We start from the raw sequence: 25834 nt of genomic DNA, 5'->3' as shown, positions 1-25834 counted from the left end.
TGGATCGGCTGGAGATGGACGCTGTGGATGAGGAATCCAGGATTGCGAGTATGCAAGATTGGTTATTGGGTGGTGTGAAGGGTGACGCGGCTACGGGGACCTGTAAGTGTTGGTAACTCTTCGTCATTCTAAGCTAGACTGATCGTACGTCACTGGTCAGACTCGGATTTGCATGGCAACGCGGTGTATAAGCTCGGCTACGATCACACCGAGACTATTCGACTCGCACGGATGTTCTGTCACGTGTTGGATGCCAGAAAGAGCGGGTTGCAAGTGAAAGCCGATGTCATGCAAAGGGATATGAAGTCGTATGGAGGGGATATAGAGTGGCGGTCTTGGAAAAAAGGACAGGACGGAGGTCAATACAATGTCAGGGTCGTCCAGAGGGGTAGGCAACAAGCGCCGTTCATTGTGAGCATGGTCGTTTCGGCGAGATTGGGCACGCTCTCCCATGGAGTAAAACGAGCTGACGGCATCTCGTCCGAATACAGATGGATGAACTCATGCAAGCTGGCAAAGTGAAACGCGACAGTATCATGGCGTCCTTTCCGAGCGAGATCAATCCGCCCTCATTCAAAGATTATCAAGATCTCTCAACCGCTTGGATCCGGGCTGGACTTGTTGCGACTCGGCGGCCGGACGACCCTCTCGAATATCAAATGGACACTCTGAAGAGGCACGTAGAAGCGTGTTATCGTATTCGACAACAGATCATCTCGCGTCGAGCTTGTGACGTAGAAGAAACATACAAGACCTTGTTGGAAGGTGGAACACCCGTGACTACGCCAAGGAAAGAGAGATCAACATATACCCGTCCGGTAAAGAAACGAGCAGAAAGTGCGGAATCAAGTTTGGAAATGTTGAAAATGACAAGACAATTGGCTTTGATCTGGAAATCTAAGCCTCCCCAGGAAGATATTTCCCTCTTGGCGATGTGGGGCGAGGAGATTGTGAGGGAGCTTAAGATTAGCTGTGCGGTTTGTCTTTCGGAGAAGGGTGGGAAAGCGAGACAACTGTTTCCGTGAGTGGGTCTCAGACGTCTCCTTCTGAACGAGACATTGCTTCCTGGAACTCATAAGGATATGAAGCTGATCAAGGTGATAAGATTCGACATGGATTTTGATGGTGTATGCGCTATGAAAGCGAAAGCCGGTGGCAGAGGTTCCAAGACCGTGACCAAAGATTTATACAGTACTCTGAAACCGGGATACAAGGGATCAGGGCGATAAAAGGATGCGGTGCAAAGTCATCAGAGTTTTCAGAGTCTCGATTGAGATACCTAGCATTGTGTTGAATAGCTCCATGAAATGCCCGTCGCACGTTGACGGATGGAGGAGAGTCCAAAAGATTAGATCAGACAGTGAAGCGCAGTCGACGTGAGGCCACAACGCAGCATTGCCACACGAGAATGAAGAGTATGTCCCCAGCTGCAGTGAGAGAAGCTAAGCCAGCCATGAGGATCCCACCGACGTCGAACGGTACGCAGATGCGCGACTAAGATTACTCAGCGCCTGCCCATCCATCCCGACAAACACTTGCTGGCCCATAGGTAACTGGACTGACTGAAGCGCTGACCATCCTCCCTCCATCTTAGGTCAGGTGGAGGTGTCGAAGACCTACAGTAACATATCCAAACCCCGGTCCAGAAAGAGATATGAGGTATGACGCAATCCCAAAATAGGTTACGTTGGCGGACCTGTCCGGGTTGGGTCCACGTACTGTAACTATGCATTATTATTGCTGAGACTTGGAGGTTACTAACCCTTTCATTCCCCGTCGTGACTGGGACCGGACGATCGTCACGGCTACGTTATCGATCATGTCGGTTTATTTCGCTGGAGTTGAGGGACTCGGACCACGCCTTCCCGTAAATTACCAATCGATGACGCATCAGCATGAACATCCCAACATGGGCCGGTACACGTACGGGTATGATGCATGGCCAAACTCGGTCAAAATCACCCTGATACCAGACTTGGTATGATGATCAATCTGCTCGACTCGTTGGAGGCGTCCGGGCGGTGGTGGAGGGGGACGGGGGGGATTGTTCCCGTGCTAGTAACAGCATGGCAATTGTAATGTCCTCAAAACCCGTGACCACGCTGTTCCTCGTCCTCCTTGTGTTACTATATATACGTTAGATCTGATGTATTCGGCATCATCTTCCCCACGCTCGCTGTTCTCTGAGCACCAACGCCCATTGAGATTCGCACCCCACATTCATTTCCTTTCTTCCTCGACAACGACCTCGACACAGAATGCTATCCAACATCGCTCTGGCACTTACGCTGTCCTCTCTGGCTGTGGCCGCTCCTGGTCCTATCACCAAGAGATGGACCGAGAGCAGTGCTAATTGCAGGACGTTCTATGCCGACGTTGAGGCTTCGACTGATTCGAACCTCGATTTGGCCTCTGTCCTCGGTGGTCCGTGAGTACCGCCGGCTCTCCTCGAGTATCTATCTGCTCTCCTCCCTCCGCTGGTCCCTTCACTCGGAAGCCTGATTCGGCGTGCAGAATCCAATTGACCTGTTCTTGGCCACAGCCCTGCCAACCAGCAAGTCCTCGTCCAGAGCACCGTCGACCAGTTCACAGTCGGTTCGACGATCATGGCCCAGATCAGCAACGCCAGCAAGATCGATGTAGAGGGCACTTACTCTCTCTGGTTCGAGTATTGTGAACCGAAGCAAGGTGCACCCAAGGGTATCTTCCAGACCCATCATGGTTTGGTGGGTAACGCAGGTTACTGGAACGTCTTGCTCGAGTGAGTTGGGACGCTTTTCTCAGCTTCACTGGCATGAGATCCGAGGGCACCCGGCACCAGCTGATGAGTGCATTTCGATCCGCAGTGGGAGGACAGACAACTCGTTCGCGGAATCGGCTGCGGCTGCCGGATGGGGTGAGTCGAATTCACCACGCACCACAGTACCTCCATCTACCTAGACCGTTACAGCTTGTCCATACTCCTATACTCTTCCGTCCTGCCACCCCTCTCCCATTTGCGCTTCAAAGCTCACCGCTGACTCGTCCTCAATCAGCCACCCTATCATACGACCGTCTCGGAGTCGGTCGATCTGCCAAACCTGACGGAACCAACGTCGTCCAAATCTCATTCGAGGCAGCTCAATCCGTCGCTATCTCCCAGATGCTCCGAGAAGGCAGTCTTCACGATCTCGGCTCTTTCGACACCATCGTCGGTGTAGGACATTGTGAGTGGCTCCGCTTTGTACTCACAGGTCTCCGGTAGCGATCACAAGCTAACCTGAGGTCGCTGTTGCGAACAGCTTATGGTTCCAACTTGCTCACTGGGGTCGCTTCCACTGCTCCTGATGCCTTTGACGCTTTGGTCCTCACCGGTTTCACTGCCAACAGCACCAATGGTCCCCTTGGATTGTTTGGTGAGTATCTCATCTACACGACGCCATTCACGTATGGCCAGACAATAATTAATCTTTCTCCCCTATAGCCTTCCAAAGCACCATCGCATCTGTTGCCTACCCTGCGAGGTTCAGTGCCGATGCCAACGACTATGTGATCACTCCTTCCGTGTCCAACGACCAGACCGGGTTCTTCCAGTGAGCCAAAGTCTCTCTAAGCCGTTGCCGGAGAAGACTATATTGAACAGCTTCGGTAGCTACCCCAACTACACACAATCGGCTCTTGACAAGTTCACGACTACCAAAGGAGAATACACTCTCGGGCAGCAGAGTGAGTACTATCCCTGTTTGACATCCTATATCGTCCGAGGTCGGAATGCTCACTTCGGATTACAGACTCTATCGCCGGACCACTCGCTCTTGACCGGTCCAACTTCACCAAGCCCGTCTTTGTTGTAACTGGCGAGAACGATGCTCCTTTCTGTGAGTTGCATCCTGTCTTGTGGACGAACGATGGGGTCAAGTTGACAAGACAAAATCATGAATAGGCGCCGCCAACTGCTACGTTACTTCTCTCGGGGACGGACAGACTCAGCTCGACACTGCACGAGACCTCTACCCGTCCGTTAGCAACTTCAGCACCTACGTCGTCGCTGCCAGCGGACACGGTATCAACTTCCGTATGTTCGCCCGGTCACTCTATGAACGTAGGGCAGTATACTGATCTCTCGATCGGCTCATCTCGTAGACACCACCGCATACGAGGCTTATCAGCAGATTATCAACTTTGTCTCCGCTCAAGGACTCTAAAGTAACGTAGCGACTCTGACCCAAAAGCTACAGTGGTTAGCGTGATACAGCGTAGGCGAGGTGAAGCAAGACGGACAGTTTCAGTATCAGTGAAATAGCCGAAAGTATAATATGTAAACATGGACTCTGACTTGAGGAGCTGTTAGGAAAAGCGCATACTGTATGTATCCTGTGAAGCAGAGTAGTGCCCATGTTGTCTGTCAGGACGACAAACGTTTGTGGTTCGGTAGGTTGGCCCCATCTCCCTTGCGGTTCCTCAGTGATCGGCATCAGCAGACAAGTGAGTCTCGAAGCCGCAGACCTCTCTGTCTCTGAAATGTCAACTTGCATCCAGGTAAGATGCTCTTTTCGAAACGATTCCACAATGCTTGATCCTGTACTCCAGAAGAGTAGAGTATACTGTGGCACCTCGGTCACCATGACCCACATACTCGCGTATTATCCGTCTCGACGCTTTCGAAACCGACGTCAGTTCGAGAACGGATTGTACTGTATGCATGGGTAGCTAACAACTTTATTCAAGACCGTAAACTTTATGCTTTTGACTATGTTACATCTACTCATTCGCGACATAACGAATTGCAGAGACCCTGGCCTTAAAATCACTTTGCAAACACAGTCTCGGACGTCTGACTAAGGATATGAGGTGCTGCTTGATTGTCGTCCTCCAAGAATGGCCATCTATGGTACAATCGCCAGAGCCTCTTACCCATCCATGGCGAATAACCCTTCATCGTGCTCGCCGGAATGCAATTGAGGTGGAGTGATCTCACCATGATCAGTCGGTTCGTTTCGGACCTTAGATCCCGTTCCTGCTCCCGGCCCAGCGCCAGCACCTGGGGCTAAAGCACCTCCCAGCCCACTGGGTGACCTAGGTCCGTGAAGGTGCAACCTTGACAAGGCCGATGCCAAGCCTCCAGGCAACGATTGACCTGGAGCATGTTCTTGCAACGCCCTGCTAGAAGGCGAAGATGGATCTCCAAGATTGCGAATGAGGAATGGTTCGCCAATGATAGGACCCTGATTCTGGGGGATGTTACGAATGGGACTTGTGGGGGTGTACTGGGTAGGAGATCGTTGTTGGGTGAGCAGAGAGGTTCGATGCCCGTGAGGCTGAGCCGTTGCAGGTCCGAATGCGAAATCTTCTTCACCATGTCGAGATTTGCGCACATCTTCGCCTTCTGCCGACCACAAGGATTGAAGGAAACCACCAGGTCCCATTGTTGGTCCCGCAGATTGGGCAAGGCGTTCCCCGCTCCAACCAGGCGACATGAGAGCGTTGTGGGAAGGAGAAGCCGAGAACGAATCCTGAGAGTCTCGGCGAGACATTCGTCGAGCCTTTTCTTGGGGTGTCAACAGGTCAGACAAACTAGAAGGCAAAAAATCTTCGCCGTGATCCTCTTCATCGATAAACACGTCTGCAGTCGATTTGGATGGACGAGGGATGGGTCTCCGAGGAGAAAGGGGCTCGGCAGGACCATCAGATCGCGCCCAGATGGACTTTTGCAGACCAGCACCATCACCAGCGAATGAAGCTGAAAGAGGGACAGGCTGAGCCGATCGATCCAGACTTATGGCCGCATGGGAGAAGGAGCTGCTGAAAACAGCAGGACCAGCAGTGACTGGAGGTCGAAGAGGGGATCCAAGCGTGTTGCTTACACTGTTCTTAAGGGACAGTGGACCAGGTACAGAACCGTTCGCGCCGAACGAAGCTGAGAGAGGGGAAGGTCGACTTGGGCTGGAAGCGAAAGTTGGGATCGCGCGAGTATGAGAGAAACCAGCAGAAGGTGAGTTCAGTTGAGCACCGGAAGGTGGTCCGAAAGGTTCACGGAGTGGAGATGAGGGGAGTCGTCCGGTCGATGGGGATTGCACAGACGAGGAGAGCGCTGATTTGATGGGCACAGGAGACGCAACCTGTTCATCGTTGGCGGAAGGAATTTTTCTTCCATTGAAGATGCTGCTGCCATTGGCCGGGCTAGCTACCAGACCGGTAGAGCCGACAGAATCGGCTCTCTCGCGAGCTTCCAGTTGAGCAGCCTTCTTGTTCTTCCTGTCCATCGACATGGGTTCCCCGGGACGGACATGGGCAAGGGCGCCTATGCGGTGAAATCGTGTCAACTCATCTGAGAAGAGACTGTAGGGAGGATCTGGTTGACTTACACTTGTGGCCGAACTTGCAGTTGCCCTTCAAGAACCACTGACAGACCTCGCGTTTGGCCGCTGAAAGAGGCCGACGTGAGCTACATCGCTCCATCTTGAGACTTTTCACAGCTTACAATCAGGTGCGGCGTGCGAGAATGGACAGCTATCTCCAGCTGTACAAGCACCAGCCTTGAAAAATCGGCATGGAACATGGCTCAGAGCTGCAGCTACATGGTTACACCGTCGGTTGCGGCTACTGCAACAACACAGGAAGATCAACTCACCTTTACCATCTGCATCTTTGTCCTCCTCTTTCTTCTCTTTCTTCTCCTTCTCCCTACTAAGGCCACTAACACTGCTACTTGCACCACCCAATCCGGCCGATTTGACCTCTCTCTTCTCGAATCCAAATCCACCTACCGTCCTCTCAGGGCCCTTTGAACCGCTCAGACCAGCACCGCCGTTACCGTTCCCTCCAGCAGAGTTCACCCCGCTCGCACCACCCGGACTACCACTCCCGCCTAGAGACCCAGCGGTCCTCTCTCGCCAATTGTCGTCGTTAACGAACGATCGACTGATCGAATTGGATGTGACGGGTCTCTTCCATGAGGCGGTAGCAGTGCCGCCGGTTCCCGGTGAAGAAGGGGAGGTGCCGTGAGGCGAGTTGATGGAGATTGGAGTGGGTCGCGAGCGCGATGGAATCGGTTTAGCGGATGAGGGTGATAGTGGAGATGGTGATGGGAGAGGAACGGACATTGTGTTGGCGCGACCGTTCGTGAGTCAGACGGCGGACAATTGGTGTGATGATGGTATATGTTTAATTGGGGTAAAGCTGGAAGTTGATGTGATGTGTGATGTACGAATACGATCTTTCAACCTTTGATCTGACGGTGCGCTTGGTCGCTACAGCCGAACGTCCTTTGTCGATCTTGCTCCAGCACTTGAGGTCTCCTTCGTGCTATACCGGAAAGTACACAGAAACACGTTGGAGGGGATGAGTGGTCTGTATGATATCGAGTGTGTAAATGAGGACGGTTGATGAGTGAAAGGATCTTCCTATGCGAGTTGGTTGTATGACCAGCGTGTGGTGTGATGCTGCAACAGTGATCTGATCTGAGAGGACGACTGTGCTCGCTAAGAGCGTGTTGCGGTGTGAGGATGTATCGAGGAGCAACAAGGTTGTAGGTTATGAGCAAGATACGGCGAAGTTAGTGAGTTCCTAGGTAATGTTGCAGACGTGGATGTGACAGATATGGTGGCCAGAATGGATAGGTTACGGAGGTGATGCTTGACTCGATAGGAGTGGATAGCGGTATTGATGAGGAGAACGAGTTGCCTTTGATGAGACACGTACACACACAGAGAGAGAGAGACAGAGAGAGAGACAGAGAGAGAGACAGACAGACAGAAGACATTGATTGTCCAACGCGGTGTGTGTGTGTGTCTGTCTGGTGGTCTGACTCACGGTTCAACAGGGCACAGGCTTTACCCGGAAATACACCAATTACAAACGCTCGGACCTGATTCATTACCCATTGCCCATTGCCGCCTGGCCCCCGATTAGGAAAGATTAGGAATCCATATCAGGGCTTCATCACTTCTCGTCAAATCAGAGTATACGTTCAGATCAGACCTGTCGTGTCACGTCAGTCAGTACACAGGAAATCATCTAACCAATGCACCTCATGCTCATCTCCCGCTAGGGGATGATGCTTAGCTCCATTGCATGCACAGTAACTGAGCAGTCTTGCTTCGTCCTTTCTTGAGACCTCGACAACGACTTTGACCGAGTGGTTGGACACAAGCTCTCACTCACACGCATGCAAGTCGCACCACAACCATGCATGACGATCTCACACCACTGGACGAGGCGCAAGATGTACAAGAGGGATGTGTTAGCACGAATAAAAAAAGACATCCACCGTCCTCCTCTTCTCTCCTGACGCCGTTGAGAGTTGAATCTCGTGGCCACTATCCTCTGAACACTGAGGACAGCTCAGTCCCGCGCCATCCCCACTCGTCACCCGAGTTTGCTCCTCCGGAACATTTCCCCACACATGACCTCGCCCTTTCATTTGACTCATTGCTCCCCCCCTTTCCAAGACTCCTAGCGAGTACCATGACCTAAGCTCTGGTCACCGAGGGCGTTCCGCTAGTGGGCTGTTGCTGCCCTGGTTGTCCCCCTCGGCCCCCACGAGCACCGCCTCGTCCTCCACGTCCTCCAGGCTGACCACCTCTCCCTTGACCTTGGCCGGGTTGGCCGCCTCGTCCACCGTTGTTGGGAGGTCTTGGTCCGTTGTTGTTGTTGTTGTTGGGGGGTCGGCGGACACCAGTAGGACCATTGCCTCCTGGTTGAGAAATGGGATCCCGGACTGAACCCGATTGGGCTGTTGATTGCGCGGAGCCTTGTTCTTGAGAGACTGACGGAGCTTGTGAGTTCTGTATGGAGGGTGTCTGCTGATAGGTCGTGGAAGGCGCAGCAGGTTTTGCAGGAACAGATAACCTCGACACAGCCGCCGGCCTAGAGGGTGGAGATGGCTCGTCGGGAACACCACTCGGTGCTACGTATAGGACGGGGTCGATGACAGCAGGGATAGGAGCAATTTCAGTGCCCAGTTCAGATTCGATACGGTATAGATTGTGCCTGTCTTCGAGCTGAAACAAGACATCAACATTCCTGAGACTCAGGCATCATCATACAGTACTCACGGTGAGGAGGGAGATAGCGAGACCAAGATGACCAAAACGGCCGGAACGCCCACTTGAATAAAGAGTCAGCGAAGTGAACGGAACAAGTACTCCCCACGACTTACATTCGGTGAAGATAAGATTCTGCCGTACGAGGGAAGTCAAAGTTAATGACCACGTTCACTGCTTGGATATCGATACCACGTGTTAAGAGGTCTATGCATAGATAGTCAGTGATTTCATCCGTGGCGGTCGTTCGAACAGGAACTCACCTGAACAGACCAAGTTTCGTGTCATGCCGTTTCGGAAATCGTGAAAGACGCGATTTCGATGCGCCTGTAGCATCTTGGCGTGAGAATAGAAACATGAATAGCCGAGCTCTGTGATCTTCTTCGCGAGAAGCTCGACTCGGTTGGTAGAGTTGCAAAAGATGATAGATTGGTTGATTTGTAACTGATTGTCAGCTCAGTCGGACGGAGGCGCAACATACCTTGGAGAACAGTGTGTTGAGACAGTGAACTTTCTGCTTCTCTTCGACATATGCGTAGTATTGAGTGACACCTTTCAAGGTAAGCTCGTCCATGAGGTTGACTTCGAAAGGTTGAACCATGTGACGATCCTGCTCGACAGTCAGCGAAAGATACGAGACGTCAGTGTGACCTACAGAGAACTCCTTGACGGTCCAGGGGAACGTAGCAGAAAATAGCATGACCTGTCTCTCTCGAGGGCACAGTGCCAACAGTTGCTCAATGACAGGGGTGAACTCCTCACTCAACAACTTATCGGCCTCGTCCATAACAAAGATGCCACATTTTCTCAGATCTGCGATACCTTTTCCACCAAGGTCAAGAATACGACCAGGGGTACCGACCAGGATATGAACAGGTTCTTGAAGTCGGAGGATATCGTCACGTAACGTAGTACCACCAGTTGTCACCATAACTTGTAGATTGGGGATGTGAGCACCGAGGGTTTTGCATACTTGGGACGTTTGAAGGGCGAGCTCTCGGGTAGGGACAAGCAGGACAGCTTGGATGTGGGAGTAGGAAGTGTTGATTCGATTGAGTGTAGGAATGATGAATGACGCGGTCTAGAATAAGTTGGAAATCAGCTGCTGCACTTATAGCCCCGTCGAGACACTTACCTTTCCAGTACCGTTCTTGGCACGCGCTACACTCTGCTAGTCAGTACAAGGGCCCCTATACAAATATGGGGTCGCGCACCAAGGATATCTCTCCCCGTCAATGCCATAGGAATAGCTTGTTCTTGAATAGGACTTGGTCTCTCAAAGCCAGCGGTGTATATACCCATCAGGAGTTCTCGACGGAGATCAAAGTCATCGAATGAGGAGCCCTCGGTGGCCGTGACATCCTACTCACTTGTTGTTAGCGATACACTGGACGACGCCGTACAAAGCGATACTCACCTCGGTTTGTGGTCGGTAGTCCTTGGGAGGGGCTACGAGACCCTTCTTCCAGTCTTGATTTGATCTAGTACAAAGCCGCCCGTGAGTATTCTGCGGGCTCCACCGGGATCACTGACATCCATCACTTACGTTGATGAGGAGGCCATGTTTGTAGCCGTAGGAAAGGCGGAGGGGGGTGATGTGGGGTCGACTTCTAATTGGTGAAAGTAATGGGGAAGATTGACAAAGGATAAGGCGTTTGACAGCACAAAGTGACTACTGAAATAAATACGTAGTCGTTGGCTTGCGCACCGGCTGGATCAAGAGGGAATGGGATGCAGCAATAGTGTTAGTCGGTCCAGTCAACTCAGTCGCGGTAGGATTGATTATTCGATTGACTGATGGGTTGGTAGTCACCGGCGAGAGGTGTGTGACGTGCGCGGCTGTATGACTTGTATTTACTCGTACTGTATGATTGAATAGACGAGCGTCTTGTCGGGACTGTGTTGTAGAGCGGAGTGATGGAGTGAGGAATTTGAGCAGAGAAGAGAAAGAGAGGAAGAGAAGAAGACGAACAACGGTGGAAGCTGGCAGCCGGTAGTGGAGGAATGCAACGGTGGACAACGATAGGACCACGTGAGAATTATTGCCGACACACCTTATCGGATATATCTCGGGTGTGGCACCTTTGATTTTAGGGGGATGGCAATCTTGACGCGTCTCCTCACCACCACGAGGAGAAACAACAGAGGTTCAACACGGTCAATAATGCTCGTTTCAACATCAATCCACACAGCACATACGACGCAATCGACACTGGGCATCATACTTGCCTACGGACAGCTCATCGCGGCGCACCACTTGTGAGAGCTGGTCGGAGCTGATTCGCTTGTTGCTGCGTATTTTACATAGATATATCGGTCTGTCGACTCCCTTTCCATCATCTCATCAACAGCAACAATCGTCTAAGGCTTTTGCTCGACGATCATACACGTATTTCTCGGCTCTCCCGCGGTCGGGCACACATTCCGCCGTCTCGAAACGTGTGACCGTACCTGGGATCCTCCTGCTCCTGACCGATCATGGACCCAGCCAACCTCCTGAGGAGAGTGAACAGGGATAATAGGGATGTAGCAGCCGTGGCAGCGGCGCAGGCCGAGTTTAATGAGAAGAGGTCAGTGGTCATTCATAATCAGTTGAAGACAGTTCACTCACCATGACACGTTGGTTCAATCCATTACTGCTCCACACTGAACCTTTTCACCATATTTGTCCTTTGCCAACTTACCGCACTGCGCCATGACACCGACTGCCTCCTCCGCTCGACTATCATCGCTTCACCCTGCCGAATATCTATACGAATCTCCTGCCTCTCTCGCACGCAGACGGATGTGGCTTCCTGATGCCACGGAAGGGTTCTTACCTTGTTGGATCCGCTCGCAGTCAGGCGACGAATGCTCTCCGGAAACAACTGCCGAGGTCCAGGTATCAACCACAGGAGAAGTGAAGACCGTTCCGCTATACCAATTGAGTCCGATGAACCCACCACAGTTCGACGGAGTCGAGGACATTGCAGACCTGACGCATTTGAATGAGGCAAGCGTGATCAATAATGTCAGAATGAGATATGGATCAGGAAGTATCTACGTGAGTGTTGACCGAGCTTGATATGAATATCGTACCGAAACTGACAACATGTTGTCTGAATCGCAATATTGGTAGACATACTCTGGGTGAGCAAAGCAAATTCCAACCTATGCGAAGAGGATTTAGCTGATGGTTTGTTCCTAAGTCTGTTTCTTATATCGCTCAATCCTTATCGCCCGTTACCAATCTATACTCCTCGCATCATCGCTCAGTATCGTACACGACGGAGAGAAGAGAATCCTCCCCATATTTTCGCGGTCGCAGAGAGGGCTTGGCAACAGATTGGCGAAGAGAGGGAGAGTCAGAGTATCCTCATCACGTGAGTTGTTCCTACTCCTTCGAAGTTTCTTCTGTACTGAATTTCATATTGTAGGGGAGAGTCTGGGGCTGGTAAGACCGAGAACACCAAGAAGGTCATCCAGTACCTGGCCGCCATTGCGTCCGGCACAGTCTCCTCCCAATCTGAGGCTTCCTCATCGTCTCTGTCTCGTTCTAAATCACTATCTCAACCTCCCGCTTCTGGTCTACCTCGATCATCAAGCTTCAAGGGCAAAGATGCAGAGGACATATCAGCTATCGTCCAATCCACGGATCCAGCCCTCGGTCTATTAGAACAACAGATTTTACAAGCAAATCCTATACTAGAAGCATTCGGTAATGCGCAGACAATGAGAAATAACAACTCCAGTCGATTCGGCAAGTTCATTAGGATTTTCTTTTCGCCAACTGGAGCTATCGCAGGTGCGAATATAGACTGGTACCTATTGGAGAAGAGCAGGGTAACGGCTAGAGCGGAGGGAGAGAGAAATTTTCATGTTTTCTATCAGCTATTGAAAGGAGCCGAAGAGGCAGGACTCGCTGGTAAGTGATAATGTGGATCACTAGAGACGGAATCGCTGATACCAGGTGAAGATCGATTGCTGCTCGAGAGTGCTCCGGATAAATACGACTTCTTGAAGAAGACTCGACTACAGATCGATGGAGTGAATGACCTCTCGGAATGGCGCTTGCTGAAGGTCGGTGATTCAGGCTGGCTGCTCTTCGTTGTATTGACATACAACTTAGGACGCTCTGGGTGTGGTCGGGTTCACAAATTCCGAACAATTCGAACTCTTCCGGATCCCCGCCGTCATCTTGCACATCGGCAACCTCCTACTCACCGGCTCCGCAACAGACCAGGCATACCTCCCACCAGACATGCAGCCAACAGCAGACAGGATTTGTCACCTCCTGGGCATCTCTGTCAAGGAATTCACGAAGTCCGTCTTGCAACCGAAAGTCAGAGCAGGCAGGGAATGGGTGACGAATGCTCGGACGAAAAAACAGGCTGAAGATGAGTTAGGTGCTCTTTGCAAGTTCATGTATGAAAGGACGTTTGGTAAAATGGTAGACCGGATCAACACAGCATTGGACAGACCAAGCCCAAAGGCGTGAGTGACGGCATGTTGGCATCGACAACCCAGGAGCTGACAATTTGCGTACTCTTTTCAGACTGTCGATTGGTGTATTGGATATCGCTGGTTTTGAGATCTTCGGTGGGTCTTACTTCGAGGTGTATCCCGCAGGCGCATCCGCTGATCTGTGCATCGCAGTCGAAAACAGCTACGAGCAGCTGTTGATCAACTTCACAAATGAGAAACTTCAGCAATTCTTCAACTTCCATATGTTCACTCTTGAGCAGGAAGAGTACGCTCGAGAGGGTATCGAATGGGATTACGTCAACTTTGGTCTAGACCTGCAACCCACTATCGAGCTGATAGAGAGTTCCCAACCCATCGGCATTCTCTCATTGCTCGACGAGGAATGTATCATGCCCAAAGCGACTGATCTCACCTTCACGGAGAAGGTCCAGAACTTGTGGGAGACACCTAGAGGTGCTAGTCCTCTACATCCCGGATCTGCAAAATTCAAAGCGACTCGATTCGGCGCAGGTTTTGTGGTCAAGCATTACGCTGGACATGTCGAATACCGCACAACGGGATGGTTGGAGAAGAATAAGGACCCGATTAACGAAGCTGTTGCAAGATTGCTTGCTCAGTCTGAGATTCCCTCAATCGCGACACTGTTTTCGGAATATTCAGAAGAAACAGCGGCTGTTGGTGTTCACAGAAAGGTCAAGCGAGGAGCATTCCGAACTGTCGGACAACGTCACAAAGAACAACTCGGACAGCTCATGAAGCAACTATCGACAACCCAACCGCACTTCGTGAGATGTATCGTCCCTAATTCGGAGAAGAAGCCAGGCCAAGTGGACGTTAATCTTGTCCTGGATCAATTGCGCTGCAACGGTGTTCTTGAAGGTATCAGGATAGCACGTCTAGGTTATCCTAATCGACACTCCTTCGCTGAGTTCCGGCAACGATACGAAGTACTCACTCCGGGTGTCATACCCAAAGGGTATATGGATGGCAGGAAAGTGGCGGAGCGGATCGCAGAAGCTCTGGATCTGGACAAGCAATTCTATAAGATCGGTGCCACCAAAATCTTTTTCAAAGCGGGTGTTCTAGCTGAGCTTGAAGAACGACGCGACAACCTCCTCACCGACCTATTCCGACGATTCCAGTCTGCTGCGCGAATGTACGTCGCTCGGAGACGAATACTGAAGCTTATAAATCGAGCTCAAGCGGTTCGAACTATCCAGCGAAATGCGAGAGTGTACCTGCAACTCCGAGACTGGCCCTGGTGGTCGCTCTACGTGAAGGTTCGCCCACTGCTCGCTGCGACTCGAACAGATGACGAGTTGGTCAGAAAACAGGCCGAGCTAACAATGGCGAAGGAGCGGGCGGAGAGAGACGAGCAGGAGAAGAAGAAACTGGAGGAGCTTAAAGCAGCTTTAGTAGCGGAGAAGACAAAGGTCGAATCTGACCTTACTTCTGAGCGAGAATTGGGCTTAGAGAAGGACCTTATGCTCCAACGTTCGAAAGCTCGCGAAGCCGAGTTGGAGGACAAGGTCAAGAACCTGGAAGAGGATATCGATCTCCTTGATGGGGAGAGAGAGCGCGCTGTCAACGCAGCTGAGGCGGCGAAACATCGATTGTCTAGAGTGCAGGCCGACTTCGAAGGCTTGGTGGCGCAAACTGCTATGTTGGAGAAGCAGGGGTTCGCTTGGCAAAAACGAGAGGCTGAACTGTTGAAAGACTCGAAAGAACGCTCGTCAACATATTCGAAGCTGGAGCAGGAGAAGCAGGATTTGGCTAGGAAGGTCGAGGACTTGAAGAGGGATGTGGGACAGAAGGAGGAAGCCTTGAGAAGGGCCAAAGATCGAGCGGACGCCAATGCGCAGGAAATGGAAAAGAGGCTGCAATTGGAGCGAGGTAAAGCGTGAGTGCTGAAAGGGGCATATCATGACATCTGCTGATACGTCGAGTGCAGGGAATCCGGCAACTCTCAGCTGTCTGCCATCACCGAAGAAATGCGCCGTATCAGAGTTCAGTACGACGAACTTCAACAAACTGTCAAACGTCACGAATCGGCCATCGCCAGCAAGCAACGGGAGTTGTCACACCTCGAGTCACAGAAAGCGGACAGCATCAAAGCACAAGAGGCGATTGCTCAAGCCCAAACCGCTTTAACTGTGAAGGTCGATAGCTTGAGACAGGAGGCTGCTACTCGTGAGAGCGAAAGACAAGCGGAGGTTGTCGCTCGGCAGAAGGTTGAAAAAGAGTTGGATGACCTACGAAAAGTCATGGCTGCCAAGTCCTCCGAGGACTCAAAACGTCAAGAAGCGGATCGATCGAGAGAACAGGAAATGAGTCGCTTGAGAGAACAGGTAGCACAACTACAGAAATCTCTTGACAATCAAAGGGATGCAGCTCAACAGCTTGCCAACACGCTGAGAGTTGACGTGGAAGCCCTAAAGCAGAGTCATACGGCTACTCAAAGGGAACTCAAAGCAGCACAGTCAGCGCTCAAGGACAAAGAAGTTGCGATGGGACAGATGCAAGCAAAGGTGACCGAAGCAGAAACTGGAAAGCGGAAGGTGGACATGGAACTGTCTGCGGTGAGAGAGCAGCTGGCGCAAACGGAAAATGAGCTCCGAAGCAATCTTCAAGTCAGAGACGTGAGTTCAAGGGGGAAGTTGTGTTTCGGCGAGTGATGGACTGACGGCAAATGCGCTACCAGGCACTCGAAAAGCGAATGCAAGGTCTGCAAGACGAGTACAACGAACTCGAAGATGCTGTGCTGGACATCGAATCGGAGAAAGCCAATTGGGCCAAATCTCTTGACAACGTCAGTCGACAATTGCAAGACGAAAGTACTAAGCGACATCGCTTCGAGCAAGAGCTGCATAACAACCAAGAAGAGCTTGCTGGGCATCGAAACGCTAGCTTACAAGCTGAGAGAGATCTCGCCAAAGCTGCCTCGGAGATCAAAGCGAGGGATAAGGAGATCGAGCTTCTACGCAGTCGCGAGAATAAGACGGTCGTTGAGCACTACCATGTTCTGGAGAAAGCGAAGAAATTCACCGACCAACAACTTGCTGAGCAAGTCAGGGAAAACGAACGGCTCAACACTCAGATGAAATCGCTTGAAACGCATCGGAATCGACTGAATGCAGATCTGGAAGACCTAGCGAGGCAGTATGACAAGCTGAAAGCTTCGAAAAGCAAAGAGGCCAGATCAGCTAGGGCTTCGTTATCTGCCGAAGAGAAAGATGCGGTCCAAACGCTTGACGACCAAAGGAAGACTAGGCGAGTGTTGGAGACCAGAATAGCTTCGCTCGAAAAAGATCTGCAAGATCAACGAAGACAAGCTTCGACGTCTACTCTGGCAAGTTCAAGTCGGCTAGAAGCGAAGTATGCCCGAGCACAGGATGATTTGATTCGATTAGAACAGGAACACCGCGCTGTCATGGATCAAAATCGAAGACTGAATGATGAACTCTTGGAGCTTCAACGTGCGCTCTCGACAGCGCGAACAACGTCCACACCGTCGACCGAGAATCTACGTCGTGAAGATCTGTTGAGAGGATTACAACAGTCTCACGACGCTTTAGGGAGGGATATGTCTGATCAGCTCAAGAAACTAAACGAGGCCACGCCTCTGACACCTTCGAGAAGACAGAACGTGATCAATGGCAATGGAGGGATTGGAACGCCAACACAGGATGTTGCAAAGGCGAAGAGGGTGCGAGCATTGGAGTTGGAGGTGGAAAATCTGAGAAGACAGCTGGAGGATGAACAGGATGAGAAGGATTTCTTGGTGGAGCAGATGGAGAAGATGCAAGAGGGTATGAAGAGGGGTGAAAAGGGCCCGTTTCCTTGTGAGTGGAACATTCAGGATTTGGCGATATCCAAACAAGGACGATCGTGCTGATGCCAAATGGACTGTGTGATGTAGACGAACAAGCTGTTTATTCGCACTTCAGATTAAAAGCCAAATCGCTCCGATCTCAACTCGACCAGTAAGTCCGCCGTTCTATCCCCACCTCACAGACGCGGGCAGCAAGCAGGACTAACGCGACATGACTCTCACAGCTGGCTCGCGATGGAAGATCTGAATAATTCTGCATCAGGCGGAACAGGAACGAAGCTTACGCCGAGCACTTCGTCCAGTGCTCCCAGGACAGAAGACGTGGTACAACTCAAACATCTCTTGTCGCAGTTTGACCCAGAGACTTCGCCTCTGAGACATTCGTAGCGTCAAGCTGGAGAAGAGGGCGGGGGATGTATGATTGAGGTGCAGGGGGGTTAAATGGTGGATTTGGGTTCTGTGAATAGTACTCGTACAGTATGATAGAGTTTTGTCGATTTGTCGATCGGTGTGTAGAAGAGAACAAGGATAACCTGGACATTTGAGTGATATCTATTCATGTGCGAATATACCCGTGATATGTCTGTATGAAGTTGTGGAGATCTCTCATGGGATACAGAAATTGCGAGTATCGTCGCTCGTGTCGGAAGGCGGCCCATCGACGCGCAAACCTCGAGTACTGACCCTGCCTCCTGTTTTCGACGACGCCAGACAGTGCCATGGAAACCGCCAAGAGGTCTGCAATGTACCGGGAATCTCATACAATGGATTGGTGTTACGAGGTTTCTTCGATAGCAACGTCAAGGACTTGAGTAACAAGGTTGCGAACGAGACACTTTTCTTGATGTCTGGTAGCAGCAGCAGACATCACCCACTGAAATGCAGTCCGTTTTCTGTCGACAAACACTGTACGAGTACTGTACTGTACATGATCTACAACCCCATCGATCACATACTATCGTCCTCCATCGCAGGGCCCACCAGCTCCTCCTAAGCATTCTTCCACCCTTGTCTTCGCGGCAGGAAGAAGCCAGGATGGAAGATGTTGATCGCGAGCACGGCGAGGATCATGGGTATACCGTCGAGTGTGTCTTGGTATACTTCGTGCGAGATCAGGTAGCCGTTCCATCCTTGGACGAGCTCGATGGAACGGTATACTCCTTTTTTTGTATCAATCAGCGTGTACACCTCCGATTGTGGATTGGATTGGGTGACCTTTGTCCCCGGCCCCTGCTTGTCTCGTCCAGGGGAAAGAGTGGAGTCAAGGTAAAGTGAGATGGGATGGTGACGTCCAGTTGGGTGGGAAGACATGACTTCGCGACCTTTACTCACCTCGGATGATGATCATCAGACTACAGATCGCCGTACCAGCCATGACGAACCACCAACCCCTTGTATCCCTTCTGTCCTCACCTATCTTCTCTTCTCCTTCTGGGAACAGGTTTCCGCCCCCCACTCCCTGTCCTCGTCCTTGTCCTTGCTCCGAGAAAGGACCCGATTGACGGTGTCTCCACTGTCTCCCGCTCGACGCACGGAGAATGAAGTCGAAGGCGAGAGCGGTGAAAAGGACCATACTGACCAGCTGGAAGATGATACCGCCTACCATGATGTTGGTCGGTGTTTTTGGGATAGGATCAGACGCTGACGCCGCCCAGCCACCCCCGACTGCCTGGAGGATCAGGGAGATGATGTCGCACGTCACGAAGATGGCTAGATACTGTTTGCGAATCAGATCATCAGCCACCGACATTCTGTCATCCAGAATCCTCAGGATCGAGACCAAGGAGGACCAGAGGGAGATCAGTCGGTGAGTAGTGGTGACCGCGATCGAGGAATGAATGACACACATACCCATTTCGGTCGGAGGAAAGAATACTGTTGACCCAATCGATTGATACCCAATCCGAGTATAGTATAACACCATGCGCTGAAGAAGACAGGAGCAATGATAAGGCTGATCACCGGTAGAAAGTCAGTACCGTCATTATGTTGTTGGATTATGCCCGACCAACGTAATCAACGTACGTGATGATCTGTTGGAGGAAAGGAGGATCGTAGAGTATATTCTGGTTGGACCAGTATCTCGCTGCCCAGCCGATGATCTCGACTATCCGTGATATTATGCGCGGATCAGCAATCGACATCGTACACAGCGGACCGTGGACTTCACCACTTGGGTGAGAATGGTCGCAGAACTTGGACTTACGAGCGATACCGATAGCAAGCGTTGGGAAGATGACCCAGTATTTGAACCAAATCGCTTGACCGATGTGGATCGCACCGGATACTGAGAAAAGGACGATGAAGAGGATACACACCCAGGCCGTGGGCGTGTAACCGTACGGTGATTCGGGATCGTAGTTTTCGCGAGCCATTGCGTGGTATCGTTCTCTCTTGTACGAGAGGACAAGGAAAGGAGGAAAAGGAAATCAAACGTGAGGGGTAGGGTGGGTGAGGTTGGTTTTATAGCGAGGATAAGTGTGATGCTCCTCTGAGATGGCGCGGATGGGGCAATGCGTGCTCTTCGGTCAGTCGGCAAGGTGGTGCTTCTGCTTGTATATGTCTTCTTCTTCTTCCTTGGTGAGAGCGACACCCAACCGGGCTTCTATCTACTCGGTCACCGCAGACTCGTTCGTTATCAAGATCCCCGAGATTTGCTTGGCAGTCCTCACTTCCTCCAGTCGATCGATCCTGTGCTATGCAAGAAGATAAGTGACAGGACGTTAGTCAGATCAGATTCGACGTTCTCATATCCATGCTGTATATTTGATGCTGTGTCGTGCTATATGCAGCTTCATCGAGTTATTTTTGGTACGGTCAGGAAGGGTATTTGACCCTTGGTATTTTGTTCGGCGTCCGAGAGGGACGACGTGTCTCTTAAAGATCTGTCTCTTTCTCGGTAAACCCTTATTGGAGATCTGTGGGAACATCCCAAGCATATTGCTGTAGATGCAAGGTCCGATCTCTAAACCGGACTGAGACCCTTGGAACGGGTCGACAGTGCTTGATGGTGTAGTCCTGCAACGATGATGCTGATGTTGCAAGTAATACAGTACATCCACATTTTGATCGGAGTCTGATGTCCATGCAGGCCCCCCGGCGCGAGCGCGAGCACGGTGTTGTCATGGTGGAGGGAAGTACCGATTCCTTCCTGACAAGCCTAAGATCTGCGCGATTGGCCCGACCCATAAACACTGCTCGACCGTGCAGACACGATATGTCGTGCTCGTGATCAGCATACAGTCGCAGGTGAGTTGGCACTCGTCCTTCTGATTCGCTGATGTCCGATTGCCAGCGGACGACACGACGTTGTGCTATCCGCGACCAGAGGGAAGGAGAGTCCGCATGAGAGTACTGCTGTCGATGCAACTCGGAGGCTTGATGCATGCTTCGTGTATTGTCTCCCCTCCTGATGTATCCACATACCTCTTCGCAGCTCAGTCTCTACTGGAGTGTTGATTGAAGGAGGCGATTTCGGTCTTGAATCACACAGCGACGCGGCTTTCGCGACGTTTGCCTGTATAAGTACTGACTTACTCGTACTGTTGTTGATCCAATTGAGATAACGGGTGATTCATCCAACGGGTCTCACATCCGAGACTTGTCCTTGTCTGATATTGATGATAGTGCGCGGATGCTAGATTACAATACAGTACAGATATATGCAGGATTGAGAGACACGACTGGAGCACCACAGCTTTGACACGAGTCTTGTCTCCTCAGGGCAGTGATGGGGAGCTGTCGTTGTACCTATAGAGAATATCCGCCTTGCCGCTATCCTCTCCATCGATGATAACATGTCCGAGTGGCAAGTGAAGCGGTACTGGAGTAGCAGTAGTACCTGAGAACATGATCGTTGTGCCAAGAGAGGGGGATCTCAGCAGAACACACGTTTCCCCCGTGCTACCTACCTGTTACCCTGAGATCAGGACCAGGAACTGTATAATCGCTCTCGTGTCCCTGAGAGATCATGAAGGCTCGTGTCACTCTCGTCGCAATGGTGTGCTTTTCTGTTCCCTTTCCCCCGTCAGAAGCGGAATCATCGAGGAACAGAGGGGGAGAAAAAGAAAGAAAAGCTTTTCGGTGGGTCTAGCGAAGCAGCGAAGCGAGCTAGTTACAACAACGAGCGATGAGGGGGGGAGAACATAAAGTACGTGAATGGCCTGCGAGGTGCACGGACGACCATTTTCCTTCTTGCGCTGTGACGGAGCGCTCCCCATTTGCGAGAGATAAGGTGCCCCTCTCTTTTCCACATTTCCCATCCGACTCTTCCACGCGGTAGACAGACAACCGGGAGGAAGGAACGACCGAGCCAACTCCCAATTCATTATCTTTCACTTCGCAGTGTCATCTCCATCATCGTCTTGATTTACCTTTCATCGACGCCCTTGACAATAATCACCAGTCAACATGTCCGACTCTGAGAAATATGGCCAACCATCAGACGAGGCCAGAGTGGGAGAATTGATCAGTAGTCCCAGCACGGAGACTGTCGACGATGATGCCCTCCTCGCCAAGCTTGGGTGGGTCTCTTCTCACCTCGTTCTTGGAAAGGGCGACAGACCAGCTGATGATGGATGGGATATCAGATACAAATCCGAGTTCATCAGAGAGTTCGGTAATCTCGAGACATTCAGTTTCGCGATGAGGCGAGTCTGCGTTTTCATCGTTCCAAAAGGATGCCGCTGACAATCTCAACAGTATCATGGGGTGAGCCGCTATCACGATTCTTGCTCCGCTTCGCCCTAGCAGGGAGACTGATGCGAGTGATCCGCAGAATGACAGCCTCAATCGCTACTACTTTCACCACTCCGCTCACATATGGCGGTGTAGCGTCGGTCGTGTGAGCATATTCAAATTCAGTGAAAATCCCTGCGAAAGATGGAAAGACTGACGACTCTCTTGGTGTCAATGTGCTATGTAGTTGGTGTTGGCTCGCGGGATCAATCAGTGCGTGTCCAAATCCATCGATTGCTATGTATGTGCTCAGAGCTGACTCACGGTCCTGCGAACAGTGAACATCAGCTTGGGAGCTTCCATCGCTGAGATCGTCTCTGCCTATCCTACCGCCGGTGGTCTCTACACCGTGAGTTGGATTCTGTCCTTGCTGGAAAACAAGAAAAAAGACGATGTCACGAAACTCTAAAAAGCCCGTCACTGACGTACCAATGTGTTTAGGCTTCCGCTCAACTCGTTCCTCGATCTTATCGGCCCATGTAAGTGCTACCACTCGCTCAAGCCAAGTCAGGCTCGTGCTCACGGGTAACGGTCGATGGACAGTGTCGGATGGGTGACTGGATACCTCAACATTTTGGGTCAGATTGCCGGTGTCGCTTCGACTGAATGGGGCCTCTCAGGTGTCAGTGCAGTGTCTTCCCTCAGCAGATGCGGCTTGGTTTCGGTGACTGATAGCCACTGCATAGATGATCCTCGGTGCGGTGGTCGTGTGCCGAGAGAACTATGTAATCCAGAACTGGCACCAGTTCTTGCTGTTTACCGCTTTGCTCATCATGCACGGTCTCCTGAAGTGAGTCTCCCGAGACTTTCAGCAGGATGTGGAACACCTCCTGATGACATCCCTTCCAGCTCCATGCCCACTGCCGGCTTGGCTCGAACGACTCGATACTTTGTCTTCATCAACATCGGCGTGAATATTGCTGTTTTCTCATGACGCTTTGGGTCATCACGACTGACACGCTCACAGTCCGCGATCATCATTATCATCACTCTGCTCGCGACCACTCCTCGAGCCGACATGCACCCAGGAAGCTACATCTTCACCGAGGTCAGCAACGGGACCGGCTGGCCTAGTAATGGGCTGGCAGTCATGATGGGTCTACTCTCGGTTCAATGGACCATGACGGATTACGATGCGGGTGAGTGCAGATGCTACTTGATCTATCCAAAAAATTGACGCGGACGTGTTTTTGATGGATGGCTGCTGATTGGCAGTGTTACAGCGGCTCACATCAGTGAGGAAGTCCACCGAGCAGCGATCGCCGCGCCCGTCGCTATCTTCGTTGCGGTCCTCAACACCGGTGCTATCGGATGGATCCTCAACATCGTCCTTTGTGTCTGTGCTGGTGACGTTACCGAGCTTCCGGGAGCGTCTGGGAATGCATTCCTCGGGATTATGTATCTTCGCATGGGCAGGGCTGGAGCTATGGTTCTTTGGTCATTTGTGTGGTGAGTGACATCTCATCGCTTTCCTAGACCGTCCATGACTTCGCCTGCGTTCTCCAAAATTCACTCCGTTCGGATTATCTAGCCTCGTTGCCGCCTTCACGGTCCAAACAGCCCTCCAAGCCAACTCCCGAACAGTCTTTGCCTTTTCTAGAGACGGTGCTTTCCCCGACCGAGGTTTCCTCGGACGTCTCAACAAAACCACCAGGACGCCCGTCATCGCCGTCTGGTTCGTTGTGTTCATCAGTGTCCTCATGGGCGTCTTGTCCTTCGCGAGCTTGACTGCTGTCAATGCTATTTTCAGCATGGTGAGTGACTTCATCGCGAAGTCAGGTAATCACCTGTCAGCTCGACTCTGATCGCGAAATCCTTCCTCAGTGCGCTGTCGCTCTCGATCTGTCATACTTGATCCCTGTTGTCTGCAGAAGGATCTTCGACGTGAGTGACGAATGGTCTGATTGCTTGCGGCTACACTGCTGACTTCTGTCCTGCAGGGTCATTCGGAGGTCAAGTTCACCCCTGGCCCCTTCTTCATGCGTGGTTGGGGTCTGTATGTCAACGTTATCATGTCAGTGGTTTGCCCTCGTTCGAGATTGCACGATCATACTCGAGGAACCACGCTGACTCTAGACCGTTGGCACCTTGCAGGTTCTTTTGGACATTATTCGAAGTCACCATCCTCGCTTTCCCTGCGACTTATCCTCTCACCTGGAACACCTTCAACTATTCTGTGAGTCGTTTCTGTCTGTTCATCATCTCCTTGGATCCGGTTCTGGTCTTCCTTTATCGTTCAGATTTTGGCTCATCGCTTACAATCTCTTTTCAACCTAGGCACCGATTACGATCGCAGTCATGGCTCTCTCCCTCATCTGGTACTATGCTCACGGAAAGCGATACTACGATGGACCGAGAAGCAACTTGTCTGCAGAAGAGAGGGAGGAGATCAAGCCGGATATGTGATGTTGCGGGGCGCTTGATGACGGTGGCAGTGCCTCAACGACACTTATGTGCGATATGACGGGAAAAGGAACGACAGTATATGGGAAAGTAGAGCTGTTCATCCAGCTTTTCTACTGGGTAGCTAAATAATATATACGAGATATGTTGGAAATATTAGAAATGTAGATCGTACTTGACCCACTGTTCCGGTTTGCATGATGGGAATGAGGAGGATCTTGCGTCGTGCGCGGTGTGATGAAGGGTTCCTTTCGACGTTGGGGGTGAACAGATCGAAAGGAGGGGTTGTCTGGACGTGGGCGAGCGTGTGTTGATGTGGGTGTGGGTGTGGGTGCGTGTGTGACTGACTGCGCTCCAGTCGATCACTCATCACAGTCCGCAGTGGCAGTGACAGTGACACAAGACGACTGTAATGTGTATGCTCAGTACGTATTTATCGACCTGGCCTTGTTCCGATCTGCTTTACTTACTTGCTTGCTCGCTGTTCTTACTCGGTACTCCTTCAAATAAGTTACATTGAGACTCCATACTTGTACGATTGTCAACTCGCTCGCTCAACGACGAATCTTCCGTCAATCGAGACTTCTCTCTGACTGACGGACTGACGGACTGCCAGACCGTCCCACTCAGTGCCGCGTCTCCTCCACCCGCAAACACTACCACCTGCGCCTACTGAACCCCTTGCACCTGACATTCGCACGAACCACCATGTCATTCCGACTCGGTCTCGCGCAACGTGACGGTCGACGGGTGCTCACGAAAGATATTTCGTGGTGACAGTGCCTCAAGAGCAGAGAAACATGATCTCGCCCTTCGACACTAAGTTACCTCAACGGTTTGATCGCTCTCTGTCCAAGGACAGGAAGCACCGCTACGTCGTTGAAGGTGATATATAAGACTGGATTGCTCAAGATGTTCGTGCGACTTTCTCACTTTGTCGCTCAACATCTATCTACTGTTCACATCGTCGTTTCTCTTCCGAGCTCCCAACTCCCAAAATTTCTACAATCACCATTCCGCTCTGACGACTCTGACGACTCTGACGACTCTGTCCAATCCCACACTGACGAATCGGATATCACCCATGATAGCGAACAAGCTCTCTTGGGTAAATATCGCCGCCGTCGCCCTCTCCGCGCCAGCCAAGACAGGTCCCAGGCGCGCGGCATGGGACGAGATTGCCCAGCTCTCATGTGGCCGACATTCCATGTGTGACGTTTTCCACTTTGCAGAAGACGTTTGACCGTGAGCGGCGTTCCCGATCCCCCTTTTATTCTTTCATCGCTCCGCTTCTTCACTACCAGACGACAGACAGGCTTTGAAGGGTTCCTGGGGTGAGCTGTAATTTCGCTACGTAGGATTAGCACAGCTGGAA

The 25834-nt window shown here is 51.5% G+C and overlaps 7 protein-coding genes across 7 annotated transcripts; 4 read left to right on the top strand and 3 right to left on the bottom strand.

The window, feature by feature from the left end:
* Positions 1 to 14: 14 nt before the first annotated feature.
* Positions 15 to 1229, top strand: IAR55_002446 (uncharacterized protein; the record flags this gene model as incomplete). The annotated part of the gene is made up of 4 exons (XM_066945559.1): positions 15 to 102; positions 161 to 411; positions 492 to 1021; positions 1106 to 1229. 4 exons carry the CDS (start codon positions 15 to 17, stop codon positions 1227 to 1229), a joined length of 993 nt encoding a protein of 330 aa, XP_066804248.1.
* Positions 1230 to 2258: 1029 nt separating this feature from the next.
* Positions 2259 to 4184, top strand: IAR55_002445 (uncharacterized protein; the record flags this gene model as incomplete). Its single annotated transcript, XM_066945558.1, has 10 exons — positions 2259 to 2428; positions 2543 to 2761; positions 2847 to 2896; positions 3036 to 3206; positions 3282 to 3395; positions 3464 to 3572; positions 3623 to 3705; positions 3771 to 3857; positions 3923 to 4054; positions 4123 to 4184. 10 exons carry the CDS (start codon positions 2259 to 2261, stop codon positions 4182 to 4184), a joined length of 1197 nt encoding a protein of 398 aa, XP_066804247.1.
* A 705-nt stretch (positions 4185 to 4889) lies between these two features.
* IAR55_002444 (uncharacterized protein) lies at positions 4890 to 7082 on the bottom strand (the record flags this gene model as incomplete). Its single annotated transcript, XM_066945557.1, has 4 exons — positions 4890 to 6280; positions 6345 to 6404; positions 6461 to 6553; positions 6611 to 7082. The coding sequence occupies 4 exons, from the start codon at positions 7080 to 7082 to the stop codon at positions 4890 to 4892; spliced, it is 2016 nt and encodes a 671-aa protein (XP_066804246.1).
* Positions 7083 to 8450: 1368 nt separating this feature from the next.
* IAR55_002443 (uncharacterized protein) lies at positions 8451 to 10586 on the bottom strand (the record flags this gene model as incomplete). The annotated part of the gene is made up of 10 exons (XM_066945556.1): positions 8451 to 8981; positions 9036 to 9087; positions 9140 to 9230; positions 9287 to 9350; positions 9505 to 9633; positions 9679 to 10104; positions 10159 to 10184; positions 10238 to 10385; positions 10441 to 10504; positions 10570 to 10586. 10 exons carry the CDS (start codon positions 10584 to 10586, stop codon positions 8451 to 8453), a joined length of 1548 nt encoding a protein of 515 aa, XP_066804245.1.
* A 915-nt stretch (positions 10587 to 11501) lies between these two features.
* On the top strand, positions 11502 to 17706 carry IAR55_002442 (uncharacterized protein; the record flags this gene model as incomplete). The annotated part of the gene is made up of 13 exons (XM_066945555.1): positions 11502 to 11593; positions 11805 to 12066; positions 12142 to 12152; positions 12212 to 12385; positions 12440 to 12927; positions 12973 to 13082; positions 13132 to 13496; positions 13558 to 13601; positions 13659 to 15387; positions 15439 to 16126; positions 16189 to 17329; positions 17407 to 17470; positions 17544 to 17706. The coding sequence occupies 13 exons, from the start codon at positions 11502 to 11504 to the stop codon at positions 17704 to 17706; spliced, it is 5331 nt and encodes a 1776-aa protein (XP_066804244.1).
* A 603-nt stretch (positions 17707 to 18309) lies between these two features.
* On the bottom strand, positions 18310 to 19694 carry IAR55_002441 (uncharacterized protein; the record flags this gene model as incomplete). Its single annotated transcript, XM_066945554.1, has 5 exons — positions 18310 to 18479; positions 18652 to 19036; positions 19171 to 19273; positions 19345 to 19426; positions 19526 to 19694. 5 exons carry the CDS (start codon positions 19692 to 19694, stop codon positions 18310 to 18312), a joined length of 909 nt encoding a protein of 302 aa, XP_066804243.1.
* Positions 19695 to 21729: 2035 nt separating this feature from the next.
* Positions 21730 to 24462, top strand: IAR55_002440 (uncharacterized protein; the record flags this gene model as incomplete). Its single annotated transcript, XM_066945553.1, has 17 exons — positions 21730 to 21842; positions 21909 to 21968; positions 22021 to 22029; positions 22097 to 22162; positions 22244 to 22269; positions 22335 to 22405; positions 22498 to 22535; positions 22600 to 22678; positions 22743 to 22846; positions 22906 to 22966; positions 23024 to 23195; positions 23280 to 23505; positions 23588 to 23810; positions 23881 to 23940; positions 23997 to 24070; positions 24151 to 24232; positions 24334 to 24462. The coding sequence occupies 17 exons, from the start codon at positions 21730 to 21732 to the stop codon at positions 24460 to 24462; spliced, it is 1593 nt and encodes a 530-aa protein (XP_066804242.1).
* Positions 24463 to 25834: the final 1372 nt, after the last annotated feature.

Source organism: Kwoniella newhampshirensis, chromosome 4, assembly GCF_039105145.1.
Source record: "Kwoniella newhampshirensis strain CBS 13917 chromosome 4, whole genome shotgun sequence".
NCBI classification, from domain to species: Eukaryota; Fungi; Basidiomycota; class Tremellomycetes; order Tremellales; family Cryptococcaceae; genus Kwoniella; species Kwoniella newhampshirensis.
Note: the sequence above shows the minus strand (reverse complement) of the source record. Positions and strands in the feature narration are given on the sequence as shown.